General features: G+C 39.8%; 1 protein-coding gene across 3 annotated transcripts; it reads right to left on the bottom strand.

Annotated features, from left to right (window-relative positions):
• Positions 1-1299: 1299 nt before the first annotated feature.
• SF3B1 (splicing factor 3b subunit 1) lies at positions 1300-24990 on the bottom strand. Of its 3 annotated transcripts, XM_032114171.1 has the most exons (25): positions 24889-24989; positions 18957-19123; positions 16905-17006; positions 16108-16222; positions 14196-14275; positions 12848-13015; positions 12461-12695; positions 11470-11682; positions 10949-11070; positions 10100-10297; positions 9907-10008; positions 8433-8612; positions 7940-8026; positions 7548-7818; positions 7127-7272; positions 6893-7039; positions 6598-6723; positions 5992-6213; positions 5564-5746; positions 5362-5473; positions 5155-5275; positions 4740-4871; positions 3585-3857; positions 2891-3107; positions 1300-1931 (listed from the first exon to the last, which is right to left on the bottom strand). In XM_032114171.1, the coding sequence occupies exons 1-25, from the start codon at positions 24914-24916 to the stop codon at positions 1773-1775; spliced, it is 3906 nt and encodes a 1301-aa protein (XP_031970062.1). In that variant the 5' UTR covers positions 24917-24989; the 3' UTR covers positions 1300-1772. The 3 variants fall into 3 exon arrangements, with proteins under 3 accessions (XP_031970062.1, XP_031970063.1, XP_031970064.1); XM_032114172.1 differs by lacking the exons at positions 18957-19123; positions 24889-24989 and adding an exon at positions 14589-14644; XM_032114173.1 differs by lacking the exons at positions 1300-1931; positions 2891-3107; positions 3585-3857; ... (16 more) ...; positions 12848-13015; positions 14196-14275 and adding an exon at positions 14396-14644 and having other exon boundaries at positions 24889-24990.
• Between the last annotated feature and the right edge of the window lie 460 nt (positions 24991-25450).

A 25450-nucleotide genomic window follows, 5' to 3' on the forward strand; every position in this document is an offset into this window, starting at 1 on the left:
TCAGTTTTATATACAATTCTGTCTCATCAAACAACTCTCCCTTCCTTTTCCCTCTTTCTCAGGAAACAAGGGAAACATTGCATCTTCCTCAAAAAGACTTATGAAAGTATTTTTGAGATTTAAAAGTGATGAGCTTGAAAAATACAAAAGTGAGAACAACTTGAAGTTGCTCCCCTCCACCTTGAGAAAATGTTTATAATTTTACTTATTTCTAAGAATAATGAATTTGCTGAGACCCACCTAGAAGTCAGGAGCGATCATCCATTCCTACCTGTTTCAGAGCTCTCTTTTGGCTCATCTCTCAAAACCCTGCTTTGTTTTCAGCTCTCCTCCCTCTCTACTGGCACTTGCTTGATTCTGTCTTGCAGAACTACTGAAGCAATGAAGATGGCAGGCTATCTGTAATACAAACAACACTATTCAGCATCAAACCACTAGAAATAAACTAGAATGCACCTTATTCTCAGAGGAAACAGTTCAGCAATAAAGACTTCAAGAAGTTGCAGCTGGTTTTACCTAGCAAGTTCCACAATACAGCTCAGTGCTGAAAAAAGCAACTTCTCTCCTTTCCTAACAAATTAGTACCTTTATTAACAAAAGGGTCCCAAGTTGCTTTTGTGCCATCCCAAACCCCTAACAAAAACTTAGGCCCTGAAAGGTAGGGTGAAATTTTCTTATATGCTGAACAGTTAAAGACTCTCACATTTATGTAAAACAGCAGAGAAGTCAGACAACACCACTGCATTGAACTTGGTAAGATGGAAATGAATCACTTGAGTCAAGGACTTGTAGAACAAGGTGTCCAATAGCCAGCTACTGCCTCCTGTTACCTTACAAACATGGGGTAATGCACACTACTACCAGCATGATTCATCCTTGGGTTTTAGGTGGTTTACTGTCAGACAACAAGACCTTTTTCTTTGTAGTACACACACAAAAGGCAAAAAGCAAATGAGAAAACAGAATGCTTTTCTTAGAAACTGCCTCATCTAAGGTGCTGGGGACTTAACTTTCCTAGCTCTTTAACAGAATTATAGCACAGCCTATAAATATTTGGCTTTTTAAACATAATATGATCAATATACATAATTTTCACAACTGATTCTACAAATAACATTTACAATAAAACTGCTTAACTTCTGAAAATTTAACAAGCTAATCAATGCCCACCAGGATACTGCAGATGAAGCAGTAACAAGCAAGTAAATACTATTTTTTCCATGAAAATAAGCTGATACTACTACAACCATCAGCCAGGCTACAGCTACATTATTGCATGACAAAGATACACACATTAACTACAGTTGGTACATTTTTCTTATTTATTCAAAAGCTAGTGGATGACAAAAAGGGTTAAAATGTTTTATACCACCTATTTATTACATGAACAAATACTTAATCCAAAGGGACTCATTTTACAAGCCCCTCTGTCCAAAAACCACACACAAATTAGTTTTTATACACAAATGTTTATTTCTCAAATAAACTTCCCCTTTAAACACAAGGAATGAAATCTAAATCTTCATAAAGATGGATCCAAAACAAAATCCCTCCAGTACATTGTAATCACTGTTTTGTTGGTCACTACTGGCTTTAACTGTTTAACATCAAAAAACAAGGACATATTTAAAAAATCATGCTACTGGATACCTAGCTCTGCCTCTGACCAGCTCTACACTGATCTCCAAAATTTTAAAATTTTACATCATGAAATCCAAAGCATTTAACTGAACAACAGCTGTGCATTAAACACAAACAACTGAACAAGAAGATTATAAGATGTAATCAAGTTCATAACGAATATAGGTGTTCTTTTCATCATTATAGATTCTTGGATAATGTGCTATCAGAGCATCCTGTGATCCAATGTAGATTGAATTATAGATCTTCCAATAAACATCTCTGACTTTTCTGGCAGGGTGAAACAAACCCTAGAAAACAGAAAAGAACAAAATGCAATAAAAGCTTGAAGTCCCAATGTCTTTTGTTGAATTTAATCAAGCATTGGAAAATAAGCATTTAATAAATGGGTAGAATATACAAGCTCCAGGAAAAAACAGTTCTATATAATAACAGTATATACAAACAGTATTTGCAAGAATATACACTGCAAGAGACCTTCTCCCTCCTACTGACATCAGTATCTTCATGCTGAGGTCCCCACACTGCAGAAGTGTGAAATTTCCTACCTGCAACTTGCTACTAAAATGCTGGCACACCTTCTCTACACCGCCCTGCATTACCTTAATCCTTGCTCCCCACCTGTTAGGTGAGTTTTGATTCCATAGCCAACACAGCCACTGTTACGCGCAATTACACAGAAAAGGAGCCTTCAGATTTTAGCACCACATGCACATTTACAAAAGCTGAACTGCCTAGTGTTGATCTAGCAGTATAAATTTTAATCAAGGCTCTGTTTTATAGTGCTTCACTCTTCTAATCATCTCACTGTTTCTCTTGGCTAATGACAAATCATGACTATTAATCCTATCCTCTCATTTATTTATCTCACTGGTTACTTGTCATAACCCCTCCCACAGCTAATTTATTCCCCAGTCATTAGTTCACATCTTCAAAATTTGTGAGATGCTTCCAATTTAGAAATCAAAGTGCCAGGCTATTTTAGTCAACTGAAAATCTAATTACCTGCTCTTTCTACACAAGTTCTGTGATGTGATCACCTATCTCCCTACACCAAACCCTCTGTTTACTGTCTATTTCCATTATTCAAGTCCTTGGCACACAATATCATGTTTAAATAATACTTTGGAGACAAAAAGCCAGTTTTTCCTTTGCTGGAAATCATCCTCAGTTGACTTTTTTGTCTCCTGCAAAGAAGTCCTCCCTGACAACTGCTGTCTCTGCTGCCCCAGCACACACAAGGCCATACCTGTAAACAATACTGCAACATCCTGCAGGGCCCAATAGCGACTCTGAGGCCCTCCAGAGCCCCCATAACTGCCTGGATGACGTGAGGAGAGGTTTCAAACACATTAGGCCACACGTAATTTAACAAGTGATTAAGGGAATCTTCACAGCCGAACCCATAAACACCGAGGGACATATGCTGCACCACAGCACTGGCTGTCTGTCTGTGTACAAGATCCCTGCAAAGAGAACAATGGGCTATTAATAAAATAGACTTAGAAGCAACATGATTGGACAAGCATAGTGTTTATTTTCAGTTACACTTTTCTTGAAAGCACTAACATTTTTAAGCTATACTTACTGACAGCAAGAGGCAGAGTATCAAAAATTAATAAAGTGAAAAAAGATGTGAGTTTTCTGACAAATTACTGCACTCCAATTCCACAGAAGTACCAACAACAGAAATGATCAAAAGCAGTTTTAATGGAAGAAGTCTTGACTCACTGAAGATGCTTTTACAATTTTAATCTTCAGAATTATTAGTAAAATTGGAGCATATATAATCCAAATTGTTTGCAAGTAACAGCTTCCAAATTACGCTGGTCACTTAAAGCCTTCAGCAAACAAGGACAATATGCATATTTGCTATCATTAACGATCAGGTATATACTTAAATATGACTATGGGTACCTGTACCACAGAAGAAGTGCACTCACCTGTCCATTAAAGCATCTTCAAGCAATGGTGTAACAGCATAAATGTAGTCTTTTCCCATCTCTCCAATGTATTCAAACAGGAAAGAAAGAGATTTTAACACACCATTCTGGACATTCAGTTCTGGAACTCTGTATTCATTCATGAGTGCAGGCAGCACTGTGAAAGGTGAGCATGTTTCAGCCACAATAGCAATTGCTACTGTAGTACATACTCTGTTCTGCCTTTCCTGTACTTTCAAGTTGTTCAGCAGGGTGGCCAATACATCGTGAGGTCTGGAAGAGACAACATGGGCATCCATGTCAATAGATCCAGTGAGGGCTTGGATAAAATTAGTTAAGCTTCAAACAAGTGGTAGAGAAACATGGCTTAGCCCTCATATAAAGTTGAGAGAACTGGGAAACAAACTGAACACTAAAAATGAAACACAAAACTATGGAACAGCTTAAGCATTTCTTTTCACAGCCAATATTTTTTACTTTGCCTAGACTTAGCTTTCTCCCTGCCTTCTGTTCCTCTTGCGAACTCTGGAGGGTAGCAGAGCCTCCCCACTAATACTCTGATCCCAGAGGCAATTACAGACTTGTAAAAAACCATAAGCATTGACAGAAATAGGTTATGTCCTGCACAGAGAACAGTTACAGCGCCCCTGGCTGCTTGCTCTATCTGCATTCAGTCAGTCACCAGTCACTTAAAGAATATGCGTAATGGTGGTAACTGTGCTTCATTCCACAATGTGCTGACTTGCAGTATGACCTTAGTGGAAACAAACCTTTAAAATCAATAAACTACTGATTTGGTGGGGGGGAGGAAAAAAAAAAAAAAAAGAAGAGAGAGAAGATAAATTATTTAAAGGAGAGTTTATGAAATAATACAAAGAAGGTACTGAATGCAAATCACAGTATCAAAAATTCATGAGACAACAGCTCTCACCCCCAAGTAAGGGGGGTGAGAACTTTATTAGTCCACAAATTTTGTTCAGAAGCCTAACATCCTACGTTACTGAAGAATACATGACTGTATTCTTCAAAATGAGTAAAACCAAGTCTGCACATATAAAATGTAGAGAAGCTTGAATATTTCCCACCAGAAAACTAACAATCATCACTATGTTTGGTAACTGCATGTAGAAGTGGATAAGCATTAAACCAACTTACCCAATAGCTTTTGCAATATAACCAAAAGTGTTCACTGTGGCTCTTCTGATAGCTTTCTTGTGAGCTTTTAGTAACTCAAGCAGTTCAAAGCAGATCCTCATCCATTCTCTTGCAGAAACATACTCTGCACCTCTGAAAGAGAATAAAGTGAGTTACCTCTTCATTCACGAAAGAAGTTTTTAAATAAAGCCACAAACTGCAGCACCTATTCATTTGCTATCAGAGGTAACTGCTTAAGCATTTCCTTTATTAGGTAATTCAACAGTCTAAGTATCTCAAGCTTTATGCACAACTTCAGAAATATCAAGAGATACAACACTAAATACCCTGATGCCGTATCAAAGATTCAACTTGAGCTTTTGCTACAATAATTGCCCACACAGAAGGTTAGATATTTTATCATTACTCAACTTACCTGTCTGCAATACGCCCAACAAGATCAATACAATTTTCCTGTACTTTCTCATGTCTGTTCTTCAAAATAGGTGTCAGCCGTGGCAGCAGGTCTTTGATTGGTGGCGTCATCTTGTGCATACCTATTGAATTCAAAGAGGCACATTTAGTTTTATCATGGTTTTTTATTTTGCTCTTGAACAGCCAAGTAATCAATACAAAAACATACCTATAACATTCACAATAGCCTTAAGCGCTCCAAGTATGCTGCCCAGTACTTCAGGATATTCTTCACCCAGGTACTCATACAAAACAACACCCAAGTGTCCCATCAGTTTTTCCTACAACCAAGTAAAAAGTTAGAAGTTAATTTTTCCTTCTCCTCTCATTACTATGACCTGCCAGAGCACATCTGGAAGAGAAGCCCATACCTCTTGACAGGTCTTCATGACAACTGCAGTACGAGAGATCAGGTCAGCGGCCTGCTGCCTGACTTTGGCTGATTTGTTGTTCAAACGCCACAAAACTGTACCACAGATCTGTGGCAAGTAGGGTTTAACTCTTTTGCCTAGAGCATTAACCACTGTGCCAAAACCATTCAGCATCACAGAATCCTGAGGGTAAAAACAACAAAGGAAAATCAGACAACAACACTACATTTTAACTAAACTTGTCATAATCTAGAATTGCTTTTTAAATGCTAACATTCCAGAGATGCCTCTGGATTTCACTGATTAGAGCACTGACATCTAAAAAGGGATTCTAAAAATCTAACTTAGAAGCATACATTTCCATATAACTAACAGTGAGATAGCTTACAATTACAGTGAACCAAATACTCCAACAGCCTTGGCCATACCTCTGTTGTTTGTTCCTGGAAGGCGTACAAAATACCATCAATGAGCTGTTCTTCCAGTTTATGATCAATGTCAGCTGCCCCCAGATTTCCCATGATCTTCTCAATTGTTTCCATGACCATTTTTCTGTACTGCTCAGCCTCATCTTTCAGATCATCCACAATTCTAGAAATAATTTCTGCTGCTCCAACTTTATTTGCCAGCTCCACAGTTGTATCAACCAACTGAAACACAGAAATGTTAAATAAGCAAACATTGTTAAAATCTACTTTCTGCATCTTGAAAACCATTTCCCTAGTCTGAAGAAACACATTAAGCCCACTCTAAAAAACCTGTTTTTACCTTTAGAAACCCACCAGTGTTTTTAAGAACATAAATGAGGTGAAGCACCCCACCTTGCAACTGATGAAGAGTCATTCACAGATGTAAAATGTCGTGACAACCTCCTAAGAGCCTGAAAATCATCTTAGCTACACAACTTCTAAATTGCTAGTACAAACAAAAATCAAGTTTCAGGACACAGACAAAAGTAAGTACCTAGTCTGAAAGAACATTCTAATTTTCTTCTACTGTAAATAATTTTCCAGCTAAAAAACCACCAAATATACCTGTCTGTAATTTCTTCTGTCCAGTGCCATTCTGTGCTGCCAGAAATGTTTGAAGAAAGGTGGCAAGATTTCTGTTTTAATGTAGTTTGCTTCAACACCATCCGTACCACAGCACTGCTTTACCACCTGACAGGAAATAAAAATCCAACAGTTTTAATTCTGTGTAGGAGTGCGGGGTGGGTGATTTGGGGTGGGTTCTTCTGCTTTTGTTTTAGATATTTTTTTTGCTTTTTATTTTAAGAAAAGGAAATACATACATATTCAATATCAATGGTAAACTATCATTCTGACATACCTTCAACACAATTTTTTTCATCTCTTCATCAGGAGACTGGAACTCTCTGATAAGAATTAGCATGACTTCTCTGGTGTAGTAGTTTGCATACTCGGCATCCATGAGTGGAATCAGGTAACCAATAGCCTTCAAAAATGCAGCCAAACCCTATTTAAATGCAAAATATATCTCTAATAAGTTACAGCAGGTACACATCCGTTTCAGTTCACACTAAAGAAAGTGGTTTAGATTTACCTTTCCTCTGTGTTGACGTATACCCTTCCACAAAGGCTTCAGGACAGAATCAAAGGACTCGATACCATAGGGAGTGGCTGCCTCAGCCAAAGCAGCAATGGCCAAAGCACTGATGGTGCGAACTTTCTGCTGCTCATCCACCAGCCCTGCAAGACAGTAGGGTTTAGTACCACTTCTTGTACTCATGTCTTAAGATCAAAATAGCAAAAATAGAGGAGGACTGTAAAAGGGATTAACTTATTTTCAGGAATACTGAACGACTATTCATCTTTAGTCATCTTTCAGAGTAAGTTGAAATGTTTCTCAGTGTCATAGCAACAACAAAACCAGGACCTTACTGTCACTGTGCCTTACTAAGGTATGAAAAATTTTCCAGATAAAAGTGGGTAAAAAAACCTTTGTCTGGGAAAGCAGAACTTACCATGTTCAATAATTTCAACCAAGCTCCGGAGATGAGGCAGGATAGCACAACCCATAAGAATAGCAATCTGCTGTACAATCTTGATGCCAGTGTGCCTGGCCTGCCAGGACTTTTTGCTTTTACAGACAGCTTTCAAGAAGGGCAACAGAGAAGGAATGCCCAGAGCAGAAGCAACAACAGCAAAGGCTCGAGCTGTCGTATTTCTGACATATTCATCCATGTTATCAATATCAGGTCGCATTGTGGAGATCATTGTTGCCAAACCAGCAGCCTGCAGCACAAAACACACCAACTGGATTTTAAGAACAGCACAGTTAATTGTTCTGCCATGCCCACAAACATGCAGTTATATGTAAGCTAACTCAGTGCTTTAATAAAGGATGGAGTTTTACCTTAGCCAAGTTTGAAATAATTTCTCTGCCTTCCACTCTAGCATAGTAGTCTTCATCAATCAGCAGTGGTTCAATGACGACAAGGATCTGAAAAAGATACAACAAATTAATATTTCCTTTTATTAATACTTTCTATAGTATTTCTAGCCCTACTAGAATCCATGACACAGAGATGATTCCATTAATTCAAACTTAAAGCCTTATGATGATCAGAAAAAAATTAGATCTATTACATTGTTTTTAGTCTCTTAAGGACATGGTCTGAAGACACTACCTAGATCAGCTAAGGTCCCTTCCCAAATATGCATATATCATATTTACATCATGCCTCAATACTATAAAGACTACGCTCCAATCACACTACAAAAACTTAAAAGTTTGGCTTCAGAAATATGAAAGACAATTATGTTTAAAAAAATTGTATCATCCTCTTCTGATGCGCACAAAAAATGCAGAAAGAGCAAATCAGATGAAATAGGAAACTGCAACAGACCTTGTGTACGTATGGTCGGACCAAGTCATCCAATTTGTACAGAATTCTGTCGATGACTTTGACAAGCAAGTGACGCTCCTGATCTTCGAGTGTTGGTGACATCAGCAGAGGCAGAATCTGATTGAACAATGGCCCTGCTCCGAACTCCCGAGCTTTATCAGTAATTTGCCGCAACGCAGCCTAAACAAAACCAGAAAACCTGCCAGTTAAACTAAGGAAACAACACTGAACAATCATAAACCAGATACTAACCAAGTTACAATGTAACTGACTATATCCACAGGCTTCCAAGTACTTGCCCCAACCACTGCAAAATTATTTCAAGCCATTTTATGCTGATCTGTTTAAGCACAAATGTGTGATGACAAACACTGTGTTGTTAGTGCCCAGGTGTTCAGTTTTTAAGAAGAGCATGCTTCTGAGCTAATACTGACTCCATCTGGAAAGTAACTTTACAGCATTTGCATCCAGGCAGCTTAGTGCTTGGTCAGTTTAGAGCATTTGCAGAAAAGACTGCTATTATGCTGCCTAATGCTTATGGCCAAAACTTAAGTAAGAGCTACACTAAGTAGCTAATTCAAGTGTAACAAACAAATCCAGAAATTACAAAGGCCTGTAAGCAAAACACGCTATAAGCCCAGTTTCTCATAACTGTAAAAAAAAAAATTACACAAGCCCTACGCCATTTAGTGACTGACATTACTGTCTAAAGAGCAGCAATACTAAATTATACTGAATTACAAAAAGCCACACAGATATAGAAGAGAAAGAAAGTAAGCACTAAACAGGGTGTGCTGTTTTGGCTGGAATAGAGTTGATTTTCTTTACAGTCACTAGTATCAGGCTGCATTCTGGATTTGTGCCGAAAACAGTGCTGATAACACAGGAATGTTTAGTTACTGCAGAGCAGGGCTTACACAGAGTCAGGGCCTTTTCTGCCTCTCAACCCACCCCACTACTGAGAAGTCTGATTGGCACAAGAAATTGGGAGGGGACCCAGCCAGGACAGCTGGCCCAAACTGCTCAAAGGCATGCTCCACATCATAGGCACCATGCTCAGCATGTAAGCCAGAGGGAAAGCTGGCCAAGGATCACTGCTAGGGACTGCCTGGGCATCCCTTGGTTGATAGTGAACAAGTGTTTTCCATCTGCATCACTTGTTTCCTTGGGGTTTGTTTCTTTTTTCTTTTTTGGCCTTTACTATTATTATTATTATTATTAAATTCTTATCTCAATACACAAGTTTCCTCACTTTTATTCTTCTGATTCTCTCCTTCATCCTACTAGGGTGAGAGGGGGAGAAGCAAACAGCTGTGTGGGGTTTAGTTGCCAGTTGGGGTTAAACCATAATTGATACCGAACCTTAGGAGATTATCTTCAAGAGAATCCCGCAGACCACTGAAGCTAAACTTGAAAACAATCACTAATTTTTGAAAAATGAGATTACATAAACGTATCTGACAACTGATCTTACCTTTCGCATGGGAGGTGTGCCGTTCTTTATTTTCAGAAGTAATTTCATTATTTTTCTCTCCTTCTGTTCCTCAGGACTCAGAGTTGATTCATCAACATCAACCTACAAGTAATTCCAGACAAATAAATGGGCATTACTACATAATCAAAAGAAAGCAGCGAAGTTAAATCAGCATGAGTGAAATCTACTTTACCAGCAGCTTGTCAAAGTACTGGATATCATCTGGTTTCAGGAACGGCAGGTTGCCAGATGGCTGGTCATTAACGCTCTTCATAGTGCGGTCCTCTGTCTGCATGTGGAATCCTGTCATACCCCCCAGGGGGGTTGGAGTTGCTGTGAGCTTCCGGGCAGGAGTACGGATGGGCACGTACCCAGCTGGGGGTGGGAGAACCTAAGGAAGGAAGAATAAAATTCATTTTTAATTGCAACAGATATAAAATGAGGAAGCCACTAAATACTAAACATCACTTGAAGTTGTAGCTTTCACTTTATTTGTTTGGGGATTTGTGTGTTATGGCATACAACAGATCCCATGTTCACAGCAATACAAACTCACCCTGACCGCTTGTATTTGCACTTATCCTGTACTGACAACATTTCACAAGAAAGCTCACTCCTGCTTGCAGAATAAATTGTGAAGTCTCCAAGGATTAAAGCAGCACTTCAATAATTGTATCAACATAGTATACTTGCTGTTCCAGGATTTGTGACCCTCTTCCATGTTTGTCTATGTCTGGAGTTGATATTTCTGTTAGTCAATACAGACTACATTTCTGGCCTTGGCAGGCATTTCCAACACTGAGAAGCACATTAGTGATTTGCCTGTGAGATCACCTTTAGACCTCCCCTTTCTAAGGGATTTACAATAAATCAGTAACCAAGTCAAACAAGTGTGTACAATCAATAATCAATACTTACTGTGAAACCTTCTACTTCTGGGGGGGGGGGGGGGGGGGGGGGGGGGGGGGGGCGGGAAATCAATAATCCCTGGTAAGAAAAATACTTCATCGTGGTCTGCTGTATTGTAATCCAGATGAATTACCTTATATCCTTCTGGAAACATAGCATCCAACTCCTCATCAGAAAGTGGTCTGTTTCTCTCATCAATTTCCCTCTCCCATCGCCAAGCCTGCAGCTGTTCAGGAGTCATGCTCATGATGTGACCTATATTCAAATTTAAAAAAAAAAAAAGCATTAAAAAAAATCCTTTGTATACAGAAGCAGATGACTTGTTTACTTAACTTTTAAGTACTCTCCTGAGTCAAAGTTCCCATAGCAGTTGAATTCCATAGCCAATAACATATCAAACTTTTACAGAGCGTTTTATCACTTTTTTTACCAACTACACTGAACAGCAACAGACATGTAACCTTAGTCTCAATTCCCCTCCAAAACTGAGTTGCTGTGGACATTACCACAAAAATAGTAACTGAGCATACACTGACTGCTTTCATACACGCAGGAGAGCATGCTGGGCCAAAGTCTGTTTCAAAACACAGCACAAAAGAAATGCTTCATTCCCAACAAAACAAAGTGAAGCCTTAGGCAAGGGGCTGAGCTTACCTGGTGTAGGAGTTGCCATGTTCATAGCTGGTGTACCGATGGGTGTTTTGCCAGGTGTCAGAACAGGAGTGCTGCCACCCATCTGGCTTGCAGGCGTTTCATCCCAGCGTGATTTCCTTTTGCTTGCTCCTGGGGTTGGTGTCTCACCTATGGAGTCACCACCTCTATCTGTACGAGGTGTCTCAGCCCATCCACTGCCATGGCCCGGAGTATCTAAGGAAAAACAAACCCAATTTTCTCAGAAAGATGAACAGTATATACTCCAGCTATATTATCAATATTCAAATCTGTTTTCAGTATCAAATTAACAAACAGTATGCAAAAGGTAAAGACTACTTTGGTGAACATTGAAAAAACACAGGCATTACACTAAAAATATCCAACAGAAAACTTTGTTTTATGAAAAAGTGTCATCTTCCTGCTGAACCTTAGCATAAAAAGGTAAGATTCTAAAAAAAAAAAAAAAAAAAAAAAGAAAGTACTCAGATATTCTAGGAATTGAACGAAGTACTCCATGTACTCCCTTGATAAAAGCACTAGGTAACAAGTGTTTCACCATTCTCAGACACAAGAGCCAAATTCAAATTAGGCAGATGAGAAAATGCTTCCAAAATTTGTTTTAATGACAACCTCTACAAAAAACCAAAACCATTCCAAAACAACACACACAAACATATTATGAAAGGTAATACAACATGTGCTCCTTTACTGTGTCCTTTGCACATTAAAATCCTAACTTGCAGCAGTCATTAGATATGACAAAACTTTGATTCGATTTTTGAGCCGAGATGGTTTCACAGATGCCAGTTAAGCACAGGCAGAACCCAAAGCTACACTCAGACAAGAACAACTCCCCACATCAACCACTAGATGTCAGAATAGAATTACGTCTTGCCTGGCTTCTGAACTCACTGTTTACTCAAAGTGAAAAAAACCCAGTACAATCAACCATTCGAAACTTATTAAGCACCTCCCAGTTAGCCAGCAATACCTCTTTCTGTTTTGGGTGTTTCATCCCACCGATTTTTCCGTGCACTGGAAGTGGCGCCTCCATGGCCTGGTGTTGCGTGACCGGGCGTGTCCCGGCCGGGTGTTGCAGCTCCTGCTGGGGTATGACTGGGAGTCGGATCCCAGATTTTTGAACCTGGGGTGGCACCTGGAGTTTCGCTGCCCTTTGCACGGCCTGGAGTTTCATCCCATCGCAGAGATGGGGTGTGTCCAGGAGTCTATACAAGACAAAACCGAAAGGATCAGTATCTCATACTCTACAGTAAAAGACTGCTAGTTGTTCTCAAGTACAGTAAGAAACTTCTGATGCTCAAGAGGATTAGCACTAATAAAGTCTTCTGTAGACAGCTGATGAGCACTAGGTCATTACCTCTGCTTGATCCCAACTGGACAATTTTTTAGGTGTAGCACCAGGAGTCTGATCAGCTGTCTGATCCCAACGCCGTTTGCGTTTTGAAGGTGGCTGAGAAGCGGCTCCATTGACGACTTTAAGCTCTCCAGCTTTAGCTTTTTCAGCTAGTTGTTGCCTAATTTCCCTCTGTTCAAGAGCACAAAAAAAACCACCATAAGAACTCTTCAAATTATACTTTTTAAAAGAGCTTTTTCAGGATTATCATATCTTTTTATGGGTTTTTTTGAGGTTTTGTTCAAATAACCTGCAATCAGCTACTGCTTTCATTTGAAGGCCACTCTTTTTTCAAATTCTTCTACATTGACAGAGCAGCTGTGTTTGAGGGGCTGTTTTTAAACTGATTTTCCAATACAAGCCATTCTTGCAGCAAATACAAACACAGAGAATTTTTAAAGCTATCAGTTTCTGTCACCTATAGGTATAGGCCTTAAGACCATTACGATTCTGCTTCAAACAAGAGCCACTTCAGTAAATTAAAGGTGGATGACTTAGGAAATATGTCCACATGAGGTACATCCCATGACACAGAAAAAGCCCTGAGATTCTTATTTAAAATCCTGAGACGATATTGCTAAAACAGCACACTAACCCAGACTGTTTTGCACTCATCAATGGATGCATAAGCAGTAATACTGTCAAAATTATGAACTAGTTCCTCAATTAAGGTAAGACAAATCAATGTTAGAAGTCACTGGAACTACAAGGTCTTGCTCCAATTAACAAGATGGTACTGTAGGTATTACACAAGAAATCTGTTTATATTACCAATATCTTTTTACCTATTAAAATGAATTTTAAAGCATGTTTTTGGTTTTTCTTTTTTTTTCTCTCTAATATTTAAAAGCAAATGCCCATCTTATACCAGATATTAGTACTGCAACATCTGCTGTAGGTACATCACCAAAAGCCTTTTAAAACCTCACTGGCTTCCCTGTACACAGAGCTCACAAAAACAAACATCTGACACTGAGTAATTCTCAGTCACTGTTAGATTTTGTCTGTCCTCTGAAAGAACAAAAACAAACAAGAGAAAGTCCAAGTACTACAAAAAAAAAAATCCAGATTAAAATATATTGAGACTGTTTTTCCCTGCATTGCTTAGGTATTACATAGAACAGATGTTTTTTAGAACTTTCATTTTTAAATTCTACTGATTTTCAACATATGAAGAACATGATTTTTCCAAAGAAATGGGCTTTTAAGTCAAGACAAAGTCAACAGAATTTATGTTCCCACTTTCCTAACATGCTTTCAAAGGCTGTAACGTGAAACTCAGTCCAAGTGGAAAACCCTTCCCTCCACGCACCTCTTCTTTTGTTAAATGCTGTTCACGCATAACATCCATGTATGTTCTGGCATTCATTTTAGGGTCTGGAGTCTTCCCTCCTGCAGAAGAGAACAGCAACAGGAATGGAGCACAATGAGTACAGGATAAGCAGAAACTATGGACTTCTACTGTCCTGCTCTAGCATTATATTATTCCATGATCATTTAATTTTACTTTTTGATCGAAAATTTTTAAAATTACATGTATCTTACGTTTATTCAGTTTGCTGATCAATTTAACCTGTTTGAACACAAACATAACTACTGCAGTTTCAAACAAATATTTTAAAGCCGATAAAAATGATAAAATGACAACACAGTTAAGAGTCTTCAGAAGTGATGGGTTCCTGGGTTGCTAATCCGGAATACGTACACTTTCGTGCCTTTGTCTCCATCAGCAGTTCTGACTTCAAGCAGCAGAATAGAAGCCTAGAAAATTATCTCTTTACCATTAGTAACACTTTGGAAAGATATTTATAATCAAAACATTACCTTGTGTAAGCTGTTAAATCCTACTTGTTATCTGACTATAAATAACTATTGCATACCTAAGTAATGTTTAAATTGTTTTATCATAAAGACCCATTTATAAGTTTGACAAATCTGGACATGTCTCACAGACCTTCTAGTGTCATATTGTAACAGGGCTTCATTAAAAATAAAACAAAATAAAAAACCCCAAAATACTGTTTGATGACACTTTCCCCCTCTTTTCTTCTCAAGGTACACTTGTGATTGGGAGCTGAATGCAATACAGTACATACACCACCACAACAATACTCACAGGTAATGGGTTTTGTACACCATATGTTGTTTTATGCTCTGTATCTTGCATTAATTAAATTTTTAAATACTTTAAAAGAAGCCCAACTTTATAGAAATGAGACTTGTCAAGAAAAACACTTTTCTTTAAGAAAAATGTGCAGATTTGCTATACGAGTGGTATAGCTATTATACTTCAGGGAAAAAAATAAACTTCTTAAACATTTCTATGCTGAAGATCACTGCCCAATTGGCTGTGTCTTTCTGACACTAGCTTTGATAGGACTTTCCTTTGGAATACTTTTTCACCATAATCTACACAGGATGTGTTGAACTGCACCCTTAAGAATGCAGACAGGACTGGCATATAGCAGTACTGCTGTAGGAAAGAAATTAAGGACAGTTAGTATGGGCCTGTGAATTCTGACAATACATGTTTATATCAATTACAATTAAGCAAGTAAAATAATTAATATCCCTATTAATTCATGCAGGCTGAAATTCTCATTTGTAAAACCTGCAAAATAGCTACTAATTTTAAGCCAACAGGCACCTTATTGCCACATGTGAAACTCACTCACCTGAAGAAAATTTCTGTCAGACCCACTAACACCCCTTCTCCTGACTTTCATTCTAAAATTATCAGAACAGACTTGAACTATTAATAGTATCAAAGTCTTATATATGCTTTTGTTTCTTTTAGCTATACCACCTAAAATTTACATAGGATGGTAAGAATTAGGTGCTCTACTAGCATTTCAAAAGCAGTAACCCTGTAAATCTATAACTTGGAATGAAAACTATCAAGGTACTGAATGAATCTGAGCACTCAATACACAAGTTGTTCAAAGTATAACGCACAACCCAAAACGAAATGAAAATAGAAACCTTTAACCCTTTGTGTTTCTATGGCAATGGCTCATTGACAATTTTCTTGTCCTTCTACCTGGAAAGAAAACTCGTATTATAAAGATGAAGAATATGGCATCTAAATTTTCAACCAAATCTCTATGAAAAGGGGATGTTTAAAACAAAACTAAGTTTATAAGCATGCCAACAGAAATCAAAGGGCTAAAGACAATTAAAGACAAAAATTTCATAAAGGGTATAGAAAAGCCAAGATAAATTACCATCTGCAAAAGGATCAAGACGCTCAGGGGAAATTATCATCATCCGCCTGTGCTTTTTGTACTCATCTTCCCGATCTGCAATCTTTTGAGGACGGTGTTCTGCAAAAGGATCATACTAAAAACCAAGAAAGCCCGTTAGTCACATATTTATGAAGACCAATACAGAAAGTGTCTGGTACTGTATTCATTTTCAGTATTATTAAAAAAGACCTAAATTATATTTTGCCTCAACTATGCAGGAACATCAAAACACTATACCAACTTAAATTTTACTTCTGTAACTAGAACTTTCATTTTTTTTTAATACAGAACTTATGAAATCACTTCTGCAAAAATTTGCTATTTTAAGAATTTATTCACTTGTTACCAAAGCATTTCATGCTGTTGACCTTTCCCATTCTTTTTGCAGGGTGACTTAGCTCTACCTCTTGTGCTTTTAAATTTTACAGAAAAATACTCCAGGCGCATAAAACTTAAGTGATTACATTTTCCTTAAAAACCGGAAGTATAAAGGACATGAAGTTTCCCAGTTATTTTAATTTAATGAAGTATCTGACTTCAGTAAAAAAAGAATTCAATAGTTTAGTTTCTACATTCATGTTGGCTTTAACATGCACAAGTGCCAATATTTAGCACCCTGTGGAATTCCAAACTAAAGCAGTAACAAGCTTAATTTAATTAAAGCAAAATTTAATTATATACATCTCATATTTCCAGAAAACAAGACCTGTTAGATTAACACTTCTTTTCCCCCATGCCTACAACAGTATTTTACTGTGCCTTCAATTAAGATGTACCTGTTCAGTAGACTGTGGTATGTCATTAAGCAATGCCACTGGAGCATGGTACCCTGGCTTCTTCTGGCCGAGCAAACTTGTGGAAGGGTAGTCGTCATCATCCTGTCAGTAAAGACATGGTGAATTTGTGATGCTCATATTGTATTTAGATAAACTAACACCAAATGTACATGCTGTGGTCACAGAAAAGATGAAAATGGACAAGTAGAGTAGTTAATTCCAAGTTTTCACAAGCTTTCTCATATAGGTCTTATTATTCCCAAACTGCTGACTCAGATAAACCTGCTCATATCACTAAGCAGGCTCAAGTAGTCTTCAATATGCTACATTTAATCAAGTATGCTATCTACACTAATTAGACAAGAAGTCTGTATTTCATATGAGCCCTACCATTACAGTTCCCACGTTGGCATGTGAGAACTGGTGAGAGATACTCAAACTATTTTTCTTAGAAGTCATATACATATACGGAACAAGACTTAATAGCCCTATAAAAAAGCTTCAGAAACAGTGAAAAATTGAGAGATAGAATTCATGTTATTTTAGCTGTACTTACTCACAACAGCAATACAAGCACTTGCTTTTGTTACTTCTTCATATTAAAGTCAGTTTCTATTCAATTATTTACAGCAACCCAAAAGAAAAACTGCTCATAAAACTATGAAATTTTTTCAGTGAGCCACAGAGTGATGGAAATTTTTAATTAAGGCATCCTTAGAAGTCTATAGATGACACAAGTACATCACTAAAAAAACACTCCATGTATTAATTAGTACTAAACAATCTTCCTCATTCCTAGAAATGAAATTCTCTCGGTGTAAGATTTATTTATGTATTTATTATTTGAACTATAGCCTATGAATTTATGATTTGAACTGCAGACTCTGACTGCTCCTGCAACTGAAAATATGATCAAATGTTTAACAATAGAAATTAACATATCTTACAAGCAGGATACATAAGGAGAACACAGTATTATGAGAAAGCCAATTCTTAAAAATAGCTCTGAAATTTGAACCAGAAATCTTAAAACAGTTTGTTGGCTGAAGTTTTATTAGATTTTTTTACCATCATTTGTAATCCTGGCAGCAATAACAGAACAAAGTTAATTATTCCAGTCAAGGCTAACACTGAGTACCAGGCCACAACTTGTTGCCTTCTGCTTGGGCCTACAAGGCTCTCAAAGCACAACTCATGAAGTACAAAGCCAGACTTGGAACTGCAGCCCTGCCAAGAAGGAGTTCGGGGAACTGGTGGAGGAGAGGCTGGACATGACCCAGCAATGGGCACTCACAGCCCAGAAAACCAAACGTGTCCTGGGCTGCATCCAAAGCCCTGTGGGCAGCAGGGCAAGGCAGGGGATTCTGCCCATCTGCTCTGCAATCCCACCTGGCACACTGCATCCAGCTCTGGGGGCCCCAGCACAGGAAGGACAGGGACCTGGTGGAGTGCATCCAGAGGAGGCCACCAATATGATTAGAGGAATGCAGAATCTCTCCTTTGAGGGAAGGCTGAGAGTTGGGTTTGTTCAGCCTGGAGAAGAGAGGGCTTTGGGGTGACCTAACTGAGGCCTTCCAGTAGCTGAAAGGAGCCTACAAGAAAGCTGGAGGGGGACTTTTTCCACCAGCATGTGGTCACAGCACATGGGGGAATGGCTCCTAACTGAAAGAGAGTAGGTCTAGAGTGGATATTAGGAAAATAATTATTTTCTGTGAGGGTGGTGAGGCACTGGCACAGGTTGCTCAGAGAAGCTGTGGATGCCCCATCCCTGGAAGCATTCCAGGCCAGGTTGGATGTTGCTCTGAGCAACCTGGTCTAGTGAAAGGTGTCCCTGCCCAAGGCAGGGGGGTTGGAACAAGATGATCTTTATGGCCCCTCCAACTCAAACCATTTTATGATTATAAGCTTCCCAGGTAAGATATATTTGGTCCAATATGGCTTTAATAACAACTGTTTTTACTTCAAGCAACTGCAACTAAAAATTTCTCAAAATCAATTCTGAAATACTTATATTGCATGCCATAAACAAACAAAACACGTAAAATCACTTACATCTTCCAATTCGGTTGCTGCAATAGAAGTGACATATCCAGCAAATCTGCTGTCGCTGCCACCATAAATTTCTTGATCATAATATCCTGTGGAATCAAGGCCTACTCCTTGTGCTTCATCGAGAGCAGGCTTTTTTCCTTGAATTTCTCGAATTTGTGCTTCGATATCTAGGGTAAAGCCACACACAAAGAAGTCTTGTTACACATACATACAAGATGTAATACTCATGTTACTATGTACAGCAAACCAAGTTTTTATTCCCAACCTAAGATTATCACTAAAGTAATAAACATGTATGACACACAAAACTATAAAATCATCATTCATAAGCTGGTATTCATAAACAGCTTTTCCTCAATGATCCAGCACAGACTACATAAATTGTATGGCCCAAAGCAAACTATTTAACTCAGTGTTACCATATCTCATCTTCCGACAGAGGTAGCAGAGAAGGTAATTTACACCACAGCAATACTTCTCAACACTACACTAACAAAACCTTTTCACAACAAATGTAATCCTCTCATTAAAAAAAGCCTTTCACAATGTTATCACCAATTTTGCTAATTTAAACAACTCTCTTCAAAAGAACTACTGCACAAGTTCTCAAAACAGATTTAATAAAAGATTTAATAAAAGAGAAATTGTAAAGCTGTGCTATCTTTTAATAAGTAAATAAAAAACCCAACCCTAATATGCCACTGGGTAACAAGTTAATAAAAACTCCCAAAACTTAGGACCAGTTTCTTTTCACTTTGGCAGCTCAAATGTTATTTACCCATCATTATTCCTGCCTGCACCACCATCTTTGAAGACTTTACTATTCTTCTGGATAACAAACACCCTTCAAACAAGACAAATGGGAGCTTTGTCATTCTTGTAGTGTGTCAGGATCTGACTCTAATCAACTCTGGTGGCCATCTTTGACCAGAGAAATTTGGTACTTTCAGAAAGAACATTAACTTCTTAGTCCAAAAAACAAGGAACAAAATTAAACCATGCCTTCCTCCCATCCGTTGTAATGCAACAAGAAAATAAATTGCAGTAATCCAACTACCTTCAGCAAATGTAACTGTAGGTATACTGAGGCACAGATAACTGTAAAAATTATTTCTGTTTTCATGCAAATTTTGAGCTAATAGATATGGAAAGACACTTATCCATACAATGTAAATTTCACTAGATCAAAACAATTACTTTAATGGCCAAGAAGACACCCAAGAGTTGCATTTCATGGCTGCAAAGAATACAAAGGATCATGCTTGAGAGGAAGAACTGGATTACAAAGTCTCAAAAGACCCTTTCATCATCAGTAATTCTGTGGTTCACCCTCTCCCACTTGAAGTGGTACTGCCTGCTACATTAACTTAAAGGAAATTTGTCAATTTACAAAAAAGCTACAGGAAATGTTGTTCACAAATAATCTTGAATCCTGGCTATTCAATAGTTGTTTACTACTGTTGCTCACTTCTCTTTCCAGGATTAATAGATTTGACACGTTTTTCCCACCAAGTCATCTTGCAAAAGACACTATACAGCGTTATGCAACACCTGCTAGGAAACCTGACAAAAAATAAGAATACTTTTTTTATAAAGCTAAAATTATTACTAATGCAAATTATTGGATCAGAATGGCTTAGTTTAAAAGTTCCAACTGTCAACACTGCAAGCTTCAACCTTAACGTCACAGCTGGGTCCTTTTCTTATCACAGACTGCCACTAACCAAAAAAAAGAAACCCAACAAACAACAACAACCAACCACAAACCCACTGTAAGCCAAATTATGCCTCTGGTACAAAGGCGTTTTCTAGGGAGGCAATTCAACACAGTTTTACCTGACAAATCTCTGCCCCATAGCTATGAGTGAGAACGGCAGGACTAAGTGTTCACTTAGTCAGAAAGAAACACTGACTTCATGTGAAGCACCGTATTCACTGGCAGCAATTCCTGCACTGCTTTAGCAAGGAAAACCAGCAGAAATGTATTTCTGAACTCAGCCAGAGTCCCACACACAGAAGATATACCCTAAATGCTGATAAGGAGAATCTTGCTCCAGCCACATCAAACTTCTGCAGCTTTCTAGAGCAGAGTAACCTGGACAGTCACGTCTGTGTTACAGAAACTCGTGATGCCTTAAGTTCATGAGAAGCTGAAACCTCACAAAAGCCTTATACTGCTGACCATGAGCACCTCCTGAATCCTGCCTGTGGGTACATCCTGTTCCCTCTAAAATTCTGCACAGCCCAGGGGATTGCTGTAAGTCCAGAACTTGGGACACATTGTTCTCCAATGTGTTAGTTCCGGGAGAAGCAGTAGGAAGAAATTACCGCCAAATTAGGGATCTTTCTCTTGCCCACAGAGGTCTCTGCCTTCAGAGGTGCTTACAGTGTCCTCCTCTTAAGATATTCCACTTTTGTGGAATCATCCTATGGCATGGCTATGGAGCCAGTGCAACTCAAGTATCTTCTCCACATATTTTTTTGTTATTTCTGTTTCCTCCAGAGAGCAGACGAAGCTCCTGATTCCTTTTCCAGCCTGGTGCATTGCAGTACTGGAGTGGAAGGGAACACCTGAAGCTTCCATCTCTACCAAGGACAACACTACCAGCACTGGGTCGGTGCTTTTAGAGTACACCACCACCATTTCCTTTATTTCCAAAGAGCAGTTACAGGAACAACAAACACCCTGCCTCTTCAGTAGGACACAAGGGCCTGACTGAACATCCATAGTTGTAACCAACTTCAACATGAAACAAAGCCTACAGATCTTGCCTACAGGATCATCCTGCCTTCCCATCACCTGTTCACTGAATCAACCTGACCTACAGCTCGAACACATAACACACTAGGCAAGCACCCTGCCCTGCATGATGGGCCACAAAGATTTGCTTGTGCATGGCCTCCCACCTTTACTATCACCAAGAGAGTTAAGTAAAACAGTTGTGGGATTTCTGCAGTAAAAGTATTAATACAAAAATATTTTCCTGTTGATAGTTCTTACCAACACTTAACATACTAAGGCCTTGTCCTCTATTTTTAAAACAGCTATACTTAATGAAGAGGGTAGAGGTCTCATTTATTGTCGGCCTTCTCCTTTAAATTACAGGGATTACATCTGTTGGCAGGGTAAGAAGCATTCTCATTTTCCTACAGCAAAACCTGCTGGGTTATCTATACCAAAAAACAAAGTCTGCATAGGGTCAACAAACCTTACTGATGGCCACCCTAATTTTCAACTAATGCCACACAGCCTCCAGGTGCCAGTTTAAATGAAGCACTCTAGAGAGAACACCCATCTGACATGAACAAAACCCCCTGAACCAGGAGGCCTGTAGTCACAGGCAGCCTGGCTGCCAGCTCGGAAAGCATTGCATATTTAGATGGAAAATGCTATTTTAACATTCAACATGTGTTTATCTTCCTTGAGTTAACTGGCACTTTCTTGAAAAGGCTCACACCGTATTTAATAAAGCTCTGTAATAAAAAGCAAATTAAGAAAGAGTAGCCACAAAGCTTAAAGATACATTGTGCAGAGCAAACTACCTGTTTAATGACTTAGTCAAGCAGGACATAACAGAAGCTTCATTCACAAACAGAGAAACAGGAGAGGGAGTGGGACATAGGGAAAAAGAAGAGGAGGAATATAATATTCTACTGATAATTCCTTTCCTGTATTTTACTCTATTATTTATATATTTTGGGATTTTAGAAGAAGTAACTTTAACGTGCAGTTGATTTGAAACATACCATAAATGCTGAATTATTAGTCAACACATGTAAATTCGAAGCCTCTGAACATCCAGCTCACAGACGAGCTTTCTCAAAGTATCTGCTCCGTTACCACACATGTAGTTCTACTCTCAACATTAAAAAAAGAAGCCCCTGTGCTGGAGAGGTATTTTACAGAGTAAACAGGTTCTGTGTTTTCATGTCTTATCATATTTTTGCACATTTAGCTTGCCCTTGTGTGGATTATTTTTACCTCCTTTAGCACTTTTACACATATTAAGTCAATTATGTTTGAAGATCTCTGTTCTTTTCTGAGCAAGAAAAGAAATTTAAATTAAAAACGACCTTCAACAGCATTGAAAGGTGAAGCACTTATTGAAGTTTTCTAAGCTGACACTTAAAACTTTACTTTTCAGCCTCCAACAGACTTCCCATTTAACTGTAGTTCCCCGTAGCTGACACAACCTCGAACTGTTTTGATGCTTCTTTCAAGTTGTGTCTTGAACACATCAATCAGTAAGTATTTAACAAACAGTACAAATATATCAAAAATATTTCAAGATGATTTAGTAACAAACAACTCAATTTGAAAGATTAGTGAGGAACTGAAAAAAGACAGGATAGAACTCGGAAGCAAAATAATCAAGCTGCTTAGCTAATGCCTCCATGCTGGGAAAGACCCTTACATGATCATGCCCTGTCATACACATTTTTACTTAACAACCCTCCCCCTTAAAACCTGTTCTGATACAACACTAATCAAAACACATCCAACTGGAAGCATGTCAGTGTTTTCACTGAAGTCAGTGCATCACCATTTCCTGCAATAAATAAGCAATTTCAGCTTGGGGGGGAAAAAAAAAAAACAACAAAACAAACCTTGACAATTCTACTATTTTAGTACAAAAATCTCTTTAGATAGTAGAAAAGGCAGAGCACTGTGATGGGTAATACTCACTTGGGTAGTATCTCACACAACCCTTATGCATGTCACAGCATACAAACAAAGCACAGGACAACTTCTGTAATAATATAAAAATACCCTAGAATTCTTAAAAAAAACCCCCTTCAAACTAAGTTTTAAAAAAAAGTAAGGAAAATAGTTTAAGCTTTTCTTCATCCCTAAGGTCAGAGGAGGTCTGCAATGTTAAAAGACTACATTAACCCCACTTCCACGGGAGATGATGGCTCTCCATCTGAAAAGCTTTTTCAGTGCAAAATGGAAAAAAAAAAAAAAAATCGTAAAAGACAATTAATACCTGGGTGCCCTGCCTACCTCACAGTGCACAACCACCATCCAGAGGTAGTTTTCAATTAGTGAATTACGGATATAAATTAAGACAAAACACAGCAGATCACCTATCGTACACAGAAACACAAGTGAAAAACCCCAAAGCAAAAACACAGAAGCAGTGTAATTTTACAAATTATTCTCCGTTGCCTGAATATACTTAAGCGCAGGGCAAGCCGCAGTCAATGCCCACAAAGACAGCTTTGATTCACACTGAGAAGAGCTGGAAGCAGCAGGGCACACAGGCACACGGCACCTTCGAGAAGAACACCCCGCCTGAGAAAGCGCTCACTCGGTAAATCGCTCAGAAAGCCGCTTTGCTACGTAGACATTCGGCCGGCAGGAAGTTGTGTAAAATGGCAGCTCAAATGCTCCAGACCTCACGCTCTTTCCCCTCCTTCGGGGCACTTTTCTCAGCAAGCACCGCGGCGGCTCAGTATCAGCTCGGCCGCGCCGGCTTCCAGCGGGCAGCACCCGTCCTCCCGCCCTCTCCGCCCCCCCGTCTACCGAGGCCGAAGGGCTCGGGCAGGGGAATAAGCGTGCGCTGCCGCCACTTCTGATGCGAAACTCGCATCAGCACCGCGGCCTTTCCACCGAGCACCGGCCGCGGCCCGCTGGGCGGAAGGAGGCCGGGGGCGGGGAGCTCAGAGACCGCGCTCCCCCGCACGGGCCTGGCCGCCGCTCCGTCCCACACCAGCACAGCGAGAGCTCCCCCTCATGCCCGTCCCCCGCCCGACCCGGACACGGCGCTGACGAGCGCAGCCGCCATTACACACAGGCCCGGCCCGCTCGGCCCCCGCCCGACGAGCCGCGCCTGACGCTGCCGGGAGCCGGGGAGAAACACAAGCAGCGGGGAATATCCGAGTGCGGCCCCAGAGGGAGCGGACACGCGGCCTTCCGTGGTATTTTTACCTTCGTGGGTCTTGGCGATCTTCGCCATTTTGTGCAGCGCCAACGACGCCGAGGCGGAACTGGCGCGCCCCGCCGCTTCCGCCACACGGGGCCGCCAGAGCCAGCAGCGCGCAGGCGCGGCCACCGTCCCGCGGGCCGGGGGCCAGGCCCCGCCCACCGCCTGATGGACGGCACGCCCAGCCAATGGCCGTGCGGGAGCGGCGGGGGCGCGCGCTGAGCCCAGCCCGCCGTGAGGGCACTTCCGGTGAGGGCACTTCCGGTGAGGGCGGTGGTCGGGGAAGCGCCAAAGATGGCTCTGATTGCTGAAAACTTCCTCTCCACAGACAGTGGGCTCTTCCTGGGGGCTGGCCGCACTGGCATTTGGGTGCCCTGCTCTGTTTCCCAAAGTGCTTGACCTGTGTTTCATCTGGTCAGGGTAACTGGCCCAGTGCCAACAGGCGGACTGCTAGCTACCAGAATAAAGTACATACATGCTTTTTGCCACAAAATGGGGGCTTAACCGGATTAAAGCCCTTCAGGCAGGTCAAGTCTGTTCAATATTTTAGTAAGGGCTCGAAAGAGG

The sequence above is a fragment of the Corvus moneduloides genome, chromosome 7 (genome assembly GCF_009650955.1).
Source record: "Corvus moneduloides isolate bCorMon1 chromosome 7, bCorMon1.pri, whole genome shotgun sequence".
Classification (NCBI taxonomy): Eukaryota; Metazoa; Chordata; class Aves; order Passeriformes; family Corvidae; genus Corvus; species Corvus moneduloides.